The following is an 18,990-nucleotide window of genomic DNA, read 5'->3' on the forward strand; positions in this document are numbered from 1 at the left end:
GGCCTAAGTCTAGGCTACTTTTCATAAGAGCTTTTTGTGCCAAATAAAAAAAAAACTATAAAAACGTGTTTTGTTGCTACGATTCGTGATTCTGGGATCTAAAACAATTTAGCAAAATAATAATAATAAAAAAAAAATTCCCAGCTAACGTTACATTTGTATTCATAAAAAAATATATACTATCATCTTTACTGAGCAAAACTGCGGGGCCCTGATTCTACTACAGAGTGAGTCATCTTCTCAAATAGACGATCTTTGTCTGGTGTGTACAGTACAGCTGCTGCAACTCGGGCGTGAGGGAGCAGCAAGTCTGAAGCCTGCAGCTGTCGGCGGCGCAGGATACAGGATATGATCATGGATAAACCCGAAAACCCGCCGGTGTAGGATCGACCAGGGCGCTCCGGAGCCGGAGGACAGGCGGAGAAAACTTTGTATACCGACGCTGCAAACGGCGGAGGTTCTTCCTCCGGTCCCTCCCTGCTGGAAGAAATGTGGCTACACCCGGAGGAAGTTCTGCTGAAAAACGCTCTGAAGCTCTGGGTGACCGTGAGGAGCAACGACTTCTTCCTCCTGCAGAGGAGGAGAGGCCACGGAGAGCCGACGGGCAGGATCACAGGTAAAGAAAAACAACACAACACAAACAACAAGCAAATGCGAGGCCACACAGACACAGACAGCACCACAGGCAGGGCCACAGGTAAACAGTGACAACACCGGAGAAGCCAGCTGTCAGGATAACAAGTCAACAACAAAAATAGCAAAAACAGAAGAAAACCCCCCGACTAAGAATCAGCAGACAGGATCACAAGGGGGGTATCCCAGAAAGAAGGATTAAATAGTTAAGGTCCGTTGAACCAAAATTCAGGGAAATCCTAGATTATTCCAATCACAGGGTTCACAGGAAATCCCCCGTTCCAGATGGTTTACCACAGTCTGTGTGTGTGTGTGTTATTATGGCGACTGATGCCAAACCAACCTTATAACTTCATGGCAACTTGATCTTAACCACTGACCCTTAGCTTTGATTTTCTCAAACTCTCAACATGGGGCCCAACTTTGGTTCAAGGTGTCCTATTATACTCCGTTTCGGCTTCATATTTGTACTCTTGGGGTCTACTAGAATAGGTTTACATGCTTTGATGTTAAAAAAACAAAAAAAAACATATTTTTCATACTGCCCATTTCTGCATTGCCTCTGATTGTGACCAGAACAGAAACACATCCATTTCTATAAAAGTATATGCAGCTATCCTTTATGTCATATCCAAACTTTCTCACCTCCTATAAAGATGTTTCATACAGGTCTTAAAACCAAGATTAGAAGTAGAGTGGGATGAGTTTCTAGCACTAGAACACCTACATGCAAAGTGCATGTTTAAAAAATAGCAATCCTAAAGGGTCAATGCTCCAGCAACATATCACCAACAAACTAAACTAACTAACTTTATTTTGGTTTAATTAACTGCACACTGCTTTTTCCACAAGAAAACATTTTCCTACTGTGAGATTGTGACATGTAGGCTAATACATTTTATTAAGCTGCTTTGGTTTCAGGGTCCAGTTATTGTGCATGCTGCCATGACTTACTGGGACACTTGAATAGGCTGTGTCTATTAATGTTATTAGCTACAAGTCAAAATCTGCTTTGAAAAAGGCCATAGGTACTACTATTCACTTTGGTTGTATTTATGTTGGTGGTCATTTCAGTGTTTATACAACGTGTTAGATAAGTGTTGCTCTGAGGCCATGCACATCACAGCTTTACATCTCTGACTTCTCTACATTTTGATTTGTTTTGATCAAAAAAGACTTGAGTTAGCCTGATTGTGTTAGCTTTGGGGGTGTAAGATTTATGGAATGTCTTCAACCTGAATCAACTTTTAGATTAACTGAAGTCAGGCTTTTGACATGATGCTTTAGCTTTTCTTCTTCTGGTTCCCGCTTCTCAAATGTGAGAATTTGCCACCTTTCTATGTTTTTCTATGTTTTTACATCTTTTTAAATTGAATATTTTGGGGGTTCGGACTGTAACAAATAAGTGTTTTTTAAGATTATGTAAGGTATAATGTAGAGCGAGTGGCTCATTATTACTGCCGGGGTTTAATTAGCAATAATGTCCCGCTGGCTTTACATTATCCTGCTTATTACACAGCTACTTACTAAATATTTAATGGTAATAAATATTCCTCCAGACTCTATATTCAGAGCTGCATCCATATCACTGGTAATAACCTAGCGTAAAATACCGACCATTGACCAATCAGAATCGAGTATTCAACAAAGCCGTGTAATAATAACTGTATGCTGTATGTCACTTACTATTCTTGCTGTAATGTTTTATATTGGTTAAAATCAATATACAGTCAATCTAAAAAAAAAAAAACAGACCATTTTATTTAGTTTGATTCTAATAAAGTGTAACATTTTTCTCATAGGAAATGTAACCATCCTGTAATAGACATGCAATAATTAAAACCAGTCTAACTGACCTCTCGCTGTGATTTCCTGTTAGAAAATTGACAGGTTTTTTTCATTCAGTGGGATTTAGTTGTATTAAATGTTGAAGGTGGTGAAAATGCTGCTATCAGTATGCCATAATTAAAATTTGTCATCCTGCAGAACTGTTTCTGTCCTAAATATTTAGTGATTATTATACACGTTTCTGACCATGTACCTGATGCAGCCCATCTGACCGCTTCCCACCGCTGTGAACAACCTGTTTACTGTTTCCTCTGTCTTGCTTCCTCTCTGTGTTTTATATCTGTACAACAGGCTTTACTGACAAATTGTCAGTCGTCTGTACAGTAGATTTATCGGGGACGAGGGACACTTCGTATCATTAAACCAGTCAACCAGCTCACAGTGTCTTCTCTATTCTGCCTCTTCTTCCCTGTGGGGAAACCCGCGGCCAGAGCTCTTCTCATAAAAGAGAATAGTAGGAACTTCCTGGCCGGGGTTTACTTTGTGTATGTTTGTTCCCATTGTTCCCATAGCAAGACGGGTAAAAAAGGTCAAGTCCTGTTGTCTAATCGTCATTCAACATTAACTAATTAAACAAGCTTCTCTGTGGCGTTCCTGCCACACAGGCGAAGGAAACAACACAGAGGGGAGTTGTCTGTTTTATGGCTCAGATCTGAATCTTTTTTTAATGTTTCTAGCTATAAAGCTAAAAGCAGAAACTGAAATTCAATGTGGTCTCAAAGTTGTGAAAACAACAGTGATAACATACTTTCAGCAGGATTTCTGAAAAGGGTTGGGCATCTAAACATCTGCAGCTGATCAGTCTCTTCATACCTCCTTGTCTTTGTCTTTTTATTTCTAACCAAATACTTTTCTCTTAAAATGACTTTTTGCATGTCTTTTATCAGTTAGCCTTAATTGAATGCGTTGACATAAAGCAACCCAAGAAAAAGACCGATACAGATCATTAAGTTTGATGCATTCAAGAGCAAACGGACATTGTAGATGTGAGAGCAAATCTCGGTTTTGCTTTTCTCCAAGCCTCCTAAAGGTTGACTGTAGCCTTTATGTCCCCACAGCAGTATTCCCCCACAATGTGACCATTAGCAGAGAAAGGCGATGATTCATATTGACTCCCCTTTCTGGAAAGTTTACCAGTGTCAACCCCTTCTGGGCTTTGTGGTGACAGACGGATGGTTTTGTGTTGCCAGGCTGCCGGCTTCGCAGCTCCAGGCAGGTCGACTTTGACTCTAAGATACGGTTTACATTTGGCTGAAAGCCAGAGCTGCTGAGAGAGACTTTATCTTTACACATCTCCACCTGCTTAGGGTTCCACCAACAAAGGCTATACTACTTCTGGTTTGAAGCTTATACACACCATGTATTGAATGCTTTTAAATTGAACAAAAAGCATACTTTCCAAAGGTGGAAAAGCCTCTTAAACAGCCGTTTTCTCACAAGATTATAAAAGCCTCCAGTGAATCCCATTTTGATGCAATACTTTCAGTTTCACTGTTTTTTTTTTTATAGGCTGACAACCCTGAAGCTGTTGAGTTAAATCATCAACCCCAGTATGCAGTAGAACTAATACTGATCCCTCTTCCTCTTCTGTTCATGTTTTACTTTTGGTCTTTTGTGTGTACCAGGCCAGAGAAGGCAATGCTGAACATGTAGATAGAGATCCGACTTCTTGCTCTTGCCCTTATCTTGTTCTGTCATAACTTTGAAATGCAGGGTCGTACTCAGTTGTGGCAGGTTGGGTAGATATTGGTCTGATAATGCCGCCTTAACAGTTGGAAGCAAAGCTGGGTGAAAAACTTTGTGTGAAGAAGCAAAACGTAACTTCTAAGTGTGATTCTTAAGGGAGAGCAAACTGTTTTTTGACCGCAGTGAAAATGGAAAATGTTGCTTTTGAAAGGCTAAACAACAAATATGGATTGTAACAGAATATTTCATTAGATAAGAAAACATGTTGCGTTTTGGAAATGATTACATCTATTCTTTTTCAATTAAGTTTGACTTTTGGACTTGACACAACAATTCTGTTATTGGAAATGTTTGATTCACACGAGTCGGAAACAATCCTATGCAGCCACTACTGGAATCTTATTCTACAAAATTAATAATGTTAGTGTAGCCTAATCTTTATCTGCAACTGACCACAGACTGAAGTGTAAGAGCTAGCAGATATCAGAATGAAAGAACAATAAGTAGATACAAAATTAAAATACGTTGGTGAAATCATTTGAAAGTAATTAAGAACAATGAAGCAGTAGTGGCCACATAAGCATCATAATAACTACAAAAATGGCTATAAAAGAGCATCATTTAAAATTTAAAGGTTGAAAAACATTTTGGACCTGTTGGTGTATTTCTGTCATCTAGCTGTGAAATATATCTGTCTGTTTATAACCTCTCCGGTCTTCGTGATGAACACACACACACACACACACACACACACACACACACACACACACACACACACACGGACTGAAACATTCATCAAATAGCAGTTTGTATTGACAGTAGTGAGATGTGTTTTTCTAGATTAATCGATTCATTTTTTGGTTTTATAAAATGTCAGAAAAGAGTGAAAAATGTCCATACCAGTTTCTCAACGTGGCGTCAAGGGGATGTCTTTAAATGCTTTGTTTTGTTCAAAACCCAAAGATGTTCATTTTAATATGATATAAAACAGAGAAAAGCAGGGAATTCATATTTAAGAGGCTGAAAACCGCTTTTTCTGCCACCTTCACATAAAAAATTACTTTAATGGTTAATGGATTATCAATATGGTTGCGACTATTTTCCTATTGAAAATCTACTGAGCAATGACTTTGGACACTAAAGCCAATATAACCATTACTGCCGCCTGAGCTATGTCTCTGGGATATGTTTCCATAATTTCAACCCCCGTCTGATTCTCTGTGTTTTGTCGTCTCTGCAGGTCTCCTGGTGGGGGCGCTGGACACGGTGCTGGACTCCAATGCCAGGGTCACACCTTTCCGCATCCTCCTCCAGGTTCCCGGCTCCCAGATCAGCTGGGTCATCGCCAGCGGTGAGCTGGACCATTACGTCTCAGATATGTTGGTTTTTGGTTGTGTGCAGTCTTGGTGTGCCTGGGGAAATTTCAATGTATTTTTTCTGTACCTTCAACTCATTAGATCGGACACAGCTATTAAATTCCCTCTTGTGTTTTTATCTTTTTTTCTATCAGGAGCCGCCATAGAGGAGGTGAACAAGCACTGGGACTGGCTGGTCCACAACCTGCTTCGCTCTTTGTCTGTGTTTGAGAACAAGGAAGATGCTGCCAGCTTTGTCAAAGGAAAGGTCAAGGTACGAAGCCTGCCTGTATCCTGTCAGAGGATGATTTTAGATTTTGAGATGTTATTACATGTCATTTAGCTGACGCTTTTATCCAAAGCGACTTACAATTACTATGTATATCAGAGGTCGCACGTCTCTGGAGCAACTAGGGGTTAAGTGTCTTGCTCAGGGACACATTGGTTGATGTGTTGACAAAGCTTTCACTGCAGGTTTAAAAAAAAAAAAAAAAAAGGATTCAAGGCATTGGTTGGATCAAAGTAAAACACCCACCTCACTGTTGATTATATAATGATGATGAAACCCTGTTGTGATGCAAGTCCATATAAAGTGCTCTGAAGTCAAGAGTGTAAGTTTCCTCCTTCGTAGGGCCTTATTGCAGAGGAGGTTCGGGGTCGACAGGCCGCCCAGGAGGAGGAGCCGGAGAAGTTCAGGGAGGTGCTGCAGAAGTTCGAGCTGCACTTTGGCCTCCCTTCGTCAGAGAAACTGGTGACGTACTACTCCTGCTGCTGCTGGAAGGGCCGGGTGCCTCGGCAGGGCTTCCTCTACCTTAGCATCAACCACATGGCCTTCTACTCCTTCCTGCTGGGGAAGGAAGGTCTGTACACCAAAGTGAGGGCTCTGATTGTCAAGCCAAAAGACTGAAAGCAAAGACAGTTTCCCCACAATCATTTTTTTAAATTAATATTAACAGTATACTGTTGTCAGAATTATCAAAAAGTCCATAGAAACTTCTCATACCTCTCCTGCAGAGTAATTCACTTCTTTACTTTCCATTAGAAACCATTAATGTGTGGAACATTCCTCAGAATAATAATTGACAAGAGGTGCGAGTTTGTGAGAACACATCAATTATGTTAGTAAAAAAGTAACCAAATGCATTGGTAAAATTAGTTTAGTTAGGGTATTTTGTAGACAAAAAATGTTTTCATACCCATTACTTTTCTTTAATCTATACTTACCTCTCATATAATGTTTTCCAAATATGTCAATTTATTTATTTAAATTTAATTTCACATCATTTCAGGTCTTATTTTAAATCTTCATCCCCCCAAATGTCTTACAAGCAGAAGTCAATTCTTGGTTATCGCTCTACAAATGTACATTTTCTTGCAGCATCTTAATTAACAATCTGCAACTGAAGTTTCACAACTGAGTGCAGTTGTGGAAAGTTCCTACTATTAAGAAAGCTTCATTTAAATTAGCTTGACAACAGGATGGAAACGCATAATGACCATAAGGTGGTTCACAGGTGAAGTAGTCACTGTGATATGAAGTCAGTCTTAAGAAACTATATATATATTTTACTCTCTTCTTTTTTCCCCAGTCAAGTTTGTGATTCCCTGGGCGGAGGTGACACGGTTGGAGCGGGTCTCCACCGGTCTGATGACGGAGGCCATCCGGGTCAACACACGGCAGCGACAGAGGGAATTCTCCATGTTCCTCAACCTGGACGAGGCATTCGGGGTCATAGGTCAGCTGGCTGACATTGCCCTCAGGCGGCTGCTGGACAGCGAAGGCCTGGAGCTGGACCGAGTCCTGCAGCAGCCCACACGCATCACTAAGAGGTCAGTTTTGGCTCTGGTTTCTGTTACTAACATGAACTGACAGCATCGTCATTAAGTCGAAAAATAAAAGGTTTGTTTTCAGCATATTCCAGTTCACGTTTCAGGTGAATTCACAAATACCAGTTAAATTTGCTGATGAAAGAATGTCAGGGATGAAAAAATTCAAATTCAAACCCTGCCTGCTTTCTCACCTCCGCACAGATGGTGTGTGAAGTGGGTGTGAATGTCATATCGTTAATTTTGGAAAGTTACCGAAATAGTTGGACACAGCTCCCCCTAATCTGACAATAGAAAGGCGTGGAGGGGAGGGGGTTTCCAAAGCTATTCGACAATCTGACGAGCAGTTCTGAAGAAGCATACTGTCATCTTGAGAGTGGCCTGGCCTAAAAGTAACCCAAGATAATGGATATAATGCCGTGTTAGATATATGTTGAGTTATAACCCAAGATTTATGAATATTCGGACATGACAGCATCTCCCTTAAAAAGAGAGACGAACAGAAGTAAAACAATATTGGATTAAACTAAGCTTTGTCTTGTTTTTTATTCTTGTATGTTTTCTGTAAAGCACTTTGCAGCAAACCTGATTTGCCTTGAGTGCACAGACTACATTATATGGCGCTTTTACTCACAGTGTTCCTCCCTAGATGCTACTGTGATGCACAGGTTTACTTATTTCTTTTAATGTCAAAACCTCAATACCACGACAGGAAGTGGAGATAAAAGTAAACTGCCAGAGCTAAAGAGCGCAGATGTAAGAGTAGGTGGCAGACCACATCACAGAATTATTTCTGTAACTTTAAATAGCAAATGTACCGTATTTGTGTATTTACAGTAGATAGGGTTGATCTGAGCATGCATAAGTGAAGAGATGGAAACTGAAAAAAGGAAGAAGAAATGAAAAGTACATGCAAGGGACACATAAACTACACGGTGTCCAGAATGGGGGTAAACAACATTTCTCTGTCTTTTATTCACTTATTCATAAAATAAATAACACTTGTTGTATGTAGGATCTTAGTCGTGCTGGTGGGCATCCTTTAGAGAGGAAAAGTAGATGATTTGGGTCTCAGAGTAGAGAAAAACAAAAACTAGCTATGTTTAAACTGAACTAATCTCCTTACGGCTTTAACCAGACTGGCTTCTAGTCAAGCGCTAACTCACAAATTTCTTTGCAGGATAGTAGTAAAACCCAAAAATGTTTTTGTAGTTTTTGCCAAGGCTAACCAAACATCCCTGAAATGTAATGTGAGTATCCTTGCTGCAGCTCTGAGGCCTGTATGTTTACCAGGCTACGTGCCAGACAAAGGAGCTACTAAGTTAACAGTTGAAGTGGAAGAAGACGAGAAAAATGTGTTCAAAAGACAGACTGCACAAAAAAATGACTAAAACATACATAATGAGTCACTGATGTTGTTTACCAAGTGCAGCTGTTAATACATAGGACTGAAGAACAGTGTTTGCAGAGGCAAAGACTTAGAGTATACAGCCTGGTTAACTCTGTCCCCCTTTACCAAAAAGCACATGATTTTGTCCACTGAACCAGAGAATTATATTGGTCATTCAAGATGAAAATTATAGAGGGGAATGTACAACTATGCTACAGTATAAACTCTGCCAAGCTGTGCTATACTTGTCTGTTACTTCCTAGCGCTGTACTGCAGTAAATCATCATGCACAACTACAGACAAACTAGGCCAGGTTACTTCTCCTCTTTGTTGCTTTTTCTTGTGACATTGCCACAATATCCCATGCTGGATTTTGTTTCAGATGTCAACATCTCCAAAAATGGAGCATTGCAGATTGCATGTGTTCAGTTCAGGAGGTGCCCTGAAGTCACGCTTGCATTAGCTTCATTCACGCTTCCCCAGCTGACTAGTAACGTCCAATCCTATCAATACAGACGTACCTGTACAGCTCAGCCATTATAACCTGCTGCTGATACACTGTTCTATTTGTGTAGTTTTAAGCCAAAGGGAATGAGAGGCAGACATTTTCTTGCAGCTTTGTGTCCAGATTCTATTTGTTTTGCTCCCAAGCTACATCTGTGTGTCACCGCCTAACTCTTCCCCTCATCATCTTCTTCCCAGAATCCTAGAGGAACAGGCTTTAAGGGAGTACGTCCTAGCTCTGTTTCGGCTCCCTCGTGGTGAGCGACTCCACGAGGTGGCCTCCTGTTCGGTATGGACACCACACGGACGCTGCCATACAGCCGGGACCCTCTACACCACTGACAGTTATCTGTGCTTCTCCAGCCGAGAGGAAGGCAATTGCATCCTGCTTATACCCCTCTCAGAGGTACGGTACCTGCATCACAGCCTCACTGACGTTACCTGTTCATTAGGAGTACAATGTGGTCTGTAAAGGAATAAAATACCATAAAAACACAGAGACTAAAGGCTTCCATGTGTCACCGGTAAATATAAGGCTTCAATGGTCCATGACACTGTGTACACTATGGCTGTGTGTCATTTCAGACCTTATAAAGATATAAACTTTAAAGGACTGAAGGCAAGTAATCTTAAAGATTATAATAATATTTTGTACCAAATTTAGCTTTTCTTTATTTTAAGAAAGGAGAGGCTTTATACAATGAAGATTAACAAAAAGATTTAATAACGAAATGACATGACAGAACAGGATTTAATACTGCAGCGGACTGCAAGATGTGGTTCTACATTTTACCGTCCCAAACATTTCTCAGTTTCACAAATATATTCCCTTGAAGTTGTGGGCGGTTCCTTGGAGGAAAACTTTTTCCATTGGTCCGTCGTCGCCCAAAAGAAGGCATTATTTCCAAATTCATGTGTTTTGAGGTTACTTCCGGTCACAAACAAGATCCTACGATGTAGAAGTAAATTCTTTTCAAGTTAGTCTTTTGGTCTAAAGGCACACCAACCCGACGGCCGGCCATTGGCAGAAAAGGCAGTCAGACTGATCATTCGGCTCCCGTCGGTAAACAGTGCCTCGGAACACACCAAAGTTACGCCGACTTTAGCGTACGTTCTGCGCATGCGTGAGACATAATACGTCTCCATAACAGCAGGCGGCGTTAATCTGTATTGCCGCCCAAAAAATTAAAACCGGAAATGACGAACGCGTCACGTGGGTCTGGTTTCTCCCGGATTTCAAAGCCGACAAAAATAGTTCACCCAAACGTGTTTCTGAAAACATTTTAAGCGAGAAATCGGCCATACAGTTGCTGAATTTGTCTGTTTTTTTTTTATCAACAAAGGTCAATTTGAAATATTTTTTGTTTCCGCTAAGTGTTTTAACATAAGTGCACTGATTCGCTAGTCAAGGGCTAGCACTCCACCAATCTAAGTGGTCATTGAGTCCGACTGCCCACTGGCCAATTAAACAAGTCAAATCGGCCCAAATTAAAGTCGATGGCTCCTCCGACTGACGACGGCACGGAACACACCAAACTCGAGTCACCGACCTCGCCAGACTGTCTGATGTCTGATCATCGGGTTGGTATGTCAGCGCCTTTAATCTAATCAACAGGCGGCCCCCAGACAGAGACAACAAAAGTTCTTCCTGCCGTGTTAACAAAGAGCTTCCTCTGTATACTAAGTGACAGATAACTGTAATTACTGCCATATAATCTTATTTCTTTGTCATAATGTGTGTAACTTACTGTAAATGCTTACAGGAAGTGAGAAACAAAAGCCCGTTGGTTCAGTTCACGTGACCTAATTCGTAGAGAGTAATGACCACCTGAGCGTGAAAAACCTTTTAAATATGAAGGGATATTTTCTGATCACCATTAGACAAGTGTGCAATATAGAGTTTGGGATGCTGAAAACTGATAAGAGATACAACACCATCTCCTCGGGCAGTACAAGACAGTATTTTCTTTACCAGAGCTCCTGAGTTTTCTGTCTCTTTGTCTGGAGTGACTTTATTCAAGAGAGTTTATCTGAGCATTTCTGTAGTGTTTTCTATAATGTATTTTTTTAAATGAGTTTGTTAAGCAGTCTGTGTTTACTCTGCCTTGCTGCTGGTTAAAGAGTAAAACACAGACTGGTTTCATGTGGCTGTTCACACACATTAAAGTGCGGAGGGGAATGTTGGACAGCTTGCATGTTTGCTTTAACGGACAATTTCAGCCTTTAAGAAATTCAGAAGAACAAATGGGATTTGAATCTCTCCTAAGCTCTTCTATCACATGAAAACATTACCCTTATCATTCTGCATTAAAGACGTACCTTTTGTTAAATGAATTGATCACCATGTTAAAGTGATACATATTGTTAAAGTGCCGGATTTAGTGCCACTTCTCCTCCAAATGTTTAATACTGTCAGAGTAAATAATGAGAGAAAGGCAGAGCTAAATAAATTATTTCATTTGGGTATTCAATAAACTAGGTTCTAGATTTTAACAGATGTATTTGCATGTGAAAAATTAAACTGTATATTTGAAGCTCTTGGCCTATTTGAGTTTGGTTTAGTTGGGAAAAGCAGAGCTTAGCAGCCAGATGCCCAGTCTGTTCATGAACAATGTGAGGAATCATGCATATCGTCTTTCCTCCACTGGGTTTAATCCTCTATTTCCTCTGTTTTCTGTTGAAGCATTGTCTTAGAAAAGTGTAATCACTTCCACCCACTTAATCTGTAACTGCTGATAAAGTTCCCCTTCTGCTCCTCTGATTGTCTTTAAACCATATATTGCTGCACATTTCCTAAAGAGCTGGACTTAATGTTTTAGTTTTTCTCATCTTAAAGCTTGTGTAAGTGATAGTTGTTTGTTTGAGCTACAGTAAGAATGTATCTGCCTCTCTGGTCCACTTATCTGTAGTTTAAATAACATTTTGTATGAAAGCATGATGACATTTTGCACGTTTATTTCTAAAATAATAATCCAGATTATTTCTGTTGATGAACTGAGAAGCAAAATCAAGTTTATTTATATTCTGATGATTGATTGTGGACTTTAAATTTTGCTATATAACTTACCACAAAGTTGAGGGCAACACTTTAGTACTTTAATTCGTGATACTCCCTTTATTGTTTTCAGCTGCCTCCCCTTTACCGAGTCCAACACAAGCAGTAGAAACCAGCCTACCTCCCTATTCTAATTTCATGTAAGGAATCATTGATTGTGTTCTGATGTCTGGTTTCCTGCATTTGTCTCATCAGGTGTTGTCCATAGAAAAAGTGGAGAGCACCAGCCTGCTCCCTAACCCCATCATAGTGAGTGTTCGGACTAAGAAGGCCTTCCAGCTGATCGAGCTGCCGGACAGAGACGAGCTGGTCGAGAACCTGAACACCAGACTCCGATCTCTGCAGTGGAAACAGTCCATGTTCCGCAGCAAGAAAGACGGCAGGAGGAGTATGGTATGTGTAAATTTAGAGCACTGTTTTTATTTAATTTATGTAATAATACATCTATTTTCTTTTTTTTTTTAATGATCAATTTTTCATTGTTTTTTTCTTTTTTTAACATACAAAACAGAAACACAAATTGAACAAAAACAAAAACCCTCTCCCACCCCCCACCCGCTGCGGTCTTGAGGAAAACAAAACAAATAAACAAACAGAAGTCACACCTTGCCTAGTCACTCTCCTCTAATTCTTGTGACGCTGAGGTCATTAGGTCTGATATTTGGCTTTGTTAATCCTTGCTGAAGCATAACTATGTCTAGAAAATACGCCAACCACTGTTTTATACAGTTAGCCAAATTTTCTTCTGTCTCCCAAGCAGGTGTAATTTAGAGTCGTCATTAAGCAACAAAACAATTGGGTCAGTAGGAATTCAACATTGTATCACATCAGATATTATTGATGTTGTTTTATTCCAGAACTCATGCACCTGTTCACACTCCCAGTCCATATGCAAGAAGGTTCCAGTTTGTTCAGGTTGACAGAACGTGCAGTAGGGAGTGGGAATGACTTTAGAGACGTATCTCTTCTGAGGAGTCCAATATGTCCTATGACATATGTTGAAGTGGATCTGCTGGTGATTTGGGTTCTTGGAACAATGGAAAATGTTGTCCCAAACTGTCTCCCAATTAATTGCGTTCCCCTCAGGGCTCAGCTCTCGCTCCCATATCCTTGCTATTGGGAGGTCTCCTATGGATACAAGCATCAGTTTAGCATACATCTTGGATGCTAATCCTGTCACAGGAAAATCAACAAACCATTTAATGACTGGGTGCGCCTCAAGACACTCCATAACATTTTAGGGCTGACCTTAAGCACAGATACAAGAAGAAGGATGTCCTGGGGACCTCAAAACTAGCCCTTAAATCTTCAAAACTCAACATACCTTTCTCATTGAATAGCTGGTTCATAGTATAAATGCCTCTGTCACTCCACTGCTTACAAGTAAAGGGTTTGTTACTAGACATTAAGTGTGTATTGTGCCGAATTGTGGTGATCAAATGCCACTTGTTGGTGTAGCATAGTTGCTCCTCCACCTGTTTAAAGTTGGCCAATGTGTTGGTAATAATAGGGCCGTAGGCTAGCATACACATTTTTGGACACACACCTGCAAAGGCAAGGTCTTGCAGTCTTAGACTTCCAGTGAGGTTTTGCTCCATTTCTCTCCATGGGACTGTGGATGAGGGGTCTATCCACACTCTGAGGGCCAATAGCTAAAAGGCTCTATGGTACACTTTACATTTGGGGAGGGCCAAGCCTCTTGTATTTGAGGTACCTTGCAGGGTAGAGTATTTTAGCCTAGGTTGTTTATTATTCCAAATATATTGCCAAATTAAGGTATCAAGTTTCTTCCAGAAAGTTATCGCTGGGGGTAAGGGGATCATTGTACTTAAGAAATTCACACGAGGAACTATGTTCATTTTAACAACAGCAATTCTGGAGTGTAGTGATGCCGGCAGCGCAGACCAATTGGCCAGATCCCTTTGAATACTACTTAATATAGTTTCATAGTTGTCCTGGATTCGCTGTAGGGATGCGTGTATGGTGATGCCCAAATATGTAATTTGCTTTGAGTTGGTATTGTAACACTAATGGCTGATGCCACATGCCTGTTGTTCAATAAAAGAAGATTAGATTTATTCAAGTCCATTGCCAGAGATTGAGCCAAATTCATTGAAGATCTTAAGAATTTTTGGAATAGAGTCTTCAAGATCAGCAATGTACAACAAAATATTGTCTGCAAATAATGATATTGAGCTGCTACTGGATTTAATCTGGACATTACAGATTTTATTTTGCCTTATGGCTTGGGCTAACGGTTCAAGAGAGATTGCAAATAGCATGGGGGAGAGCGGACATCCCTGTCCCGAGCCCCGCTTAATGGGAAATTGCTGAGAGTGCAATCCATTGGTTGAGACTATGGCCGTGGGATTCGCATATAAAGTACGCACCATGTCAATGAATTTGGCCCCCAAACCAAGCCTCTCCATTACTTGCCACAAGTAATTCCACTCTAGGCGGTTGAAAGTCTTTTCTATGTCCACTGATAAAACTGCTGCCGTTGTTGGAAGGTTTTTGGCTTCTTCTATTACATTAAATAATCTGTGTACATTGTCTGCAGCATGACGCTTGGGTATAAAACCTGAGTGGTCGGGGTGGACTAGCTTCTCAATAAAGTGCTCTAAGCGAGCCAGGACTTTGGAATAGAGCTAATATCAGTCCCGATGAGGCTGATGGGCCTGAAATTTGAGCAATCCGTAGGATCTTTGCCCTTCTTTGGCATAACAGCGCAGTGTTGATTTGTTGGTGGAAAGTACCCTTCTCTTTGGCTAAAGTTAAAGCTTGTAGGTCTTAATATGTCAAAATACTGTAAAAGAAATTCTGATGGAATTCCATCCAACCCTGGTGTTTTCCCTTTTTTAACTGTTTTTAATGCTGATTTAAGTTCCTCTAACATTATAGGTTGACCCAGTTCTTCTGCCTCCTCTGGGTCAAGGAGAGGCAGGTTTAGTTATTTTAGGAACTTCTGGCACTGTGTTAGATCTGGGTTGCAGGAGAACTCATACAACTTTGAGTAGAAGGATTGAAAAGTGGCGCTGATATCCTTAGGATTTGTTGAGATACCTCGGTCTGTGCGGATGCTGTTGATAGTAGCTCTGGATTCACTTTGTGAATTAGAGCAAGCAATTGGCTTGGTTTACAGCCATTAAAATAGTAATTTTGCCATTATTGAACTCAGCTCTCCTTTTTAGCAAGTCATTCAGCTCTGTTCGACTTGTGACTAGAAGAGTTTGTGTAGATTTAGAAAAACAAGTCTTAAGAGATTGCTCTAATGATTTACAGTGTTCTTCCAACTCCGCTATCCTTGCCTCTCTTTTCCTCTTCAAATTGACCGCGAAGGAGGATGTAAAATCTAGAATAAATCCTTTAGTTGCCTGTCATGTATAATGCAGGGTCAGAAACTGAGTCGGTATTAATTGATATTAATTCAGCCAGTTTGGTTCTAAATTCTGTATCAAAACGTGTGTTCTGGAGAACGGAATTATTAAATTGCCATCTTAGATCACCTAACATATGAGAGAGAGAGAGAGAGAGAGAGAGAGAGAGAGAGAGAGAGAGACATGCAACAAAAGTCCCGCTTCCAATTTTTCCGTCTATTTAATGTTAATTTCACTCAGAACATTCACGATGGATTGTTCTGGAACCGTGCCACCCCACTGCTCAGTTTTGACATGTAGGAAAATGTCTGCAAGAAACCAATGATGTTATTCTCCTCATATTTTCCTCAGAGCGCCCCGACACCATACTACACCTTCTACTATGACACCGGGCACTCTGATGAAGAAGAGATAGAGGAGCAGGTTCTACGTAACACCGTCAACAGCGAGGCTCTGATGACAGCCTTCCACCAAAACCAACCAGGAACCAACGACGACAAGGCAAGTGGAGTCTGACATTTCAGCTCCAGTCAAACTCACATTTTCAACGACCAATTAACTGATTTAAGAGCAAAAATTCACCCAAATCGGTTCACCCAAATAACACAATTTCTTACTAACTCCACTTACCTAGACATGCAGGTGGTTTATTTGTTGTTTTTTTAATGATAAAAGAGAAAATGCTGCTGCCACCACTAGCATATAGGGCAGGGGTGGCCAACCAGTTCAGCATAAAGAGCCACAAAAAAACACGCACCATAGCAAAAAGCCACACATGCACATCCACATTACAACAGCAACAGTGACTTCCAGATCTAATGACAGTCATAATACATAGCAGTTTTCATAGGTTTTTTTTTCTTACTTAGATTGACTCAGTGGGAAACCTGACAGTCTTTGTATCCACAATCCTTTTTAGGTCTGGTTGTACTCGGTTGTGGCCACTCTTTCACTCATTTGTCAGCAGTGAAAGGGTTAATGAGGAAGGTGATCTGTGGCCGCTTTTTTTCCTCAGGTTGCAGAATCTGTTCATAAAAAAACTCTGCTGCATTATTTTTTATTTTAAAATAATTGGCAAATGTATTAGCAGATGCATTGAAATGCTTTTTTTTTTTTACTTATCTGAAATGTTTCAAAAAGTAAAAAAAAAAAAATAATCCACCAATAACACAGCCCCCAGCCACACAGTAAGAGCCTCAAAGGAGCCGGCAAAGAGCCGCATACGGCTCAAGAGCCACAGGTTCGCCACCCCTGATATAGGGCCTCTGCACACTGAGCAAGTCAACATTTTTTATCTCTGGATCTGTGTGTTTGTGTCAGAGCAAGGAGCAGGTTAAGGAACGGCTGTGGGAGGATCATTTCTTGGAGTTCGGTCGCGGCGTCCACATGTTCCGCACAGACAAGATCCAAAGACTTGTTGCCATGGGGATACCAGAGTCGCTGCGAGGGGAGCTGTGGATGACACTTTCTGGTAAGAGAGAGTACAAGAAAAACTAAGATAGTAGCTAAAATGAAATGGCTTCCATATGTATGAGAACCAGTTTTTCAACATTTTAGTGCAGAGCAGTAATTTGACCTATCCACTGAAAGCTGGCTTCAGTGTGGATCGAGAGTCAACAGACACAAAACGTGTGCACCTGGGCTATGAACTGGACTCTGCTGCACCTCCACATACCGTACTGAGAAGGTGTCGTCTTAAACAACACCTTCTCCGTCAGAACCAAACTGCCAGCTTTTATTTTCGTCTGCTCTCAGTTCCTCAGCTCAGTTTCGCTGAGGAGGAACAGCTTTCTGGAACACAAACTGAAACTGATGAAGAACAACTGCTGTGGAACTATAGCGGTGTATTAGGGCCATTGTATAAAAAGATTGTACAGAGCCACGGGAGGGGGGTAATGTTCAGAGAAAAGAATTACTGAGATTAAAGTGTCAAATTTACGATACAAAAAAATACTATTAAACAGTATTAAAATCAACTTGAAGAGGCTTGAGAATGCCTGACAAAGCAGGGGCTGTTTGGAAGGTGTCATTTTATGCTTATTTACAGCATCTCTACTTCTGGTTTGTGCAGACGCGTCCTCGGAGCTAGAGTCCCACCAGGGCTATTACACCAGCATGGTGCAGAAGTCCATGGGCCTGAGCAGCCTGGCCACAGAGGAGATTGAGCGGGACCTTCACCGCTCTCTGCCGGACCATCCCGCCTTTCAAAACCCCACCGGCATCGCTGCACTGAGACGCGTCCTCACCGCCTACGCTCACCGCAACCCCAAGATCGGATACTGTCAGGTAGGGACCCGATGATCTGAGCGGTGTGGTGACGTTTAGTTTAGAGTAGTTTATTTTGATCACATAGATGCACAACATCACATACATAACATTAATAGTAAAAAAAAAAAAAGAAAAGTGTCACCTTAATTCATACAGTGTCATCTTCACTCGTTTATAATCAATACTGACTGAAAAGGTGTAGGTTAAAGCATTTGCTTATTTACCTACCCTTTTTATTTATATTTTGTTCTTAGGTCTCTCAGAATCTTATCAGTCTTTTAATTAAATGTATTGTTATTAATTTCTGTATGTTATATACAGTAAATATTACATATTAACACACACATTACGTGCAGAAGATATGAAACAAAACTAAATTAATAAAATAAACAAAATGCATTCCCATTTGTCAGTGCAGAGATCGTGATGGGCAGGGGCAATTCTAGGATCAGACCTTTAGGGGGGCTCAGCCCCTAATGAGAATGTGACACGGATACAGTGCCTTGCAAAAGTGTAAACAATAAATAAATAAAAAATAAAACTTTCCTTGATTGGGTTACAGGTGCATAGCATCGGCGACAGACACACAGCATATTAAACCTGTTTCTTTGAACCTGTAATTTTTTTGCCCTCTGTCGCTAACAGACAAGTTCGCAACTCTAACTCGAGGCACTAAAATTGATTGATGATGATTTTTGAGCCCCCCTAAAAAGGGTCTAAAATCGCCAATGGTGATGTGACTGCAACATGACTGTGGGGGTTTCTTAAGGCGCTGACACACCAGGCCGATAATCGGCCGTTGGACAGTCTGGCGAGGTCAGTGACTCGAGTCTGTTCGGTGTGTCGTCCGTCCGAGGGGCCGTCAGCCTTCATTTTGGCCGATTTGACATGTATAATCGGACTCAAATGACCCATCTGATTGGTAGAGTGCTAACCCGGAAACGCGGAGCGGAATGAACGTGACTAGAGTCTCTCAAAATCTGACGAAAATCTTTTAAACTGACCTTTGTCGATCTGAAATGAAGACAGATTCAGCAACTGCACGGC

General features: G+C 40.9%; 1 protein-coding gene across 2 annotated transcripts in view; it reads left to right on the forward strand.

Annotated features, from left to right (window-relative positions):
* Positions 1–265: 265 nt before the first annotated feature.
* Positions 266–18,990, forward strand: part of tbc1d8 (TBC1 domain family member 8) — a 28,163-nt gene continuing 9,438 nt past the window's right edge. The window contains exons 1-10 of one of the 2 annotated variants that reach the window (XM_028591318.1): positions 266–616; positions 5,408–5,518; positions 5,678–5,796; positions 6,154–6,382; positions 7,112–7,352; positions 9,442–9,649; positions 12,494–12,691; positions 16,027–16,176; positions 16,996–17,146; positions 17,747–17,961. In XM_028591318.1, coding sequence (XP_028447119.1) covers positions 490–616; positions 5,408–5,518; positions 5,678–5,796; positions 6,154–6,382; positions 7,112–7,352; positions 9,442–9,649; positions 12,494–12,691; positions 16,027–16,176; positions 16,996–17,146; positions 17,747–17,961 — 1,749 coding nt within the window. In that variant the 5' untranslated portion in view covers positions 266–489. Of the gene's footprint in view, positions 617–5,407; positions 5,519–5,677; positions 5,797–6,153; positions 6,397–7,111; positions 7,353–9,441; positions 9,650–12,493; positions 12,692–16,026; positions 16,177–16,995; positions 17,147–17,746; positions 17,962–18,990 lie in introns of those variants that run through there. The other variant, XM_028591319.1, reaches the window with a different exon arrangement.

This window comes from Perca flavescens, chromosome 11 (genome assembly GCF_004354835.1).
Source record: "Perca flavescens isolate YP-PL-M2 chromosome 11, PFLA_1.0, whole genome shotgun sequence".
Taxonomy (NCBI): Eukaryota; Metazoa; Chordata; class Actinopteri; order Perciformes; family Percidae; genus Perca; species Perca flavescens.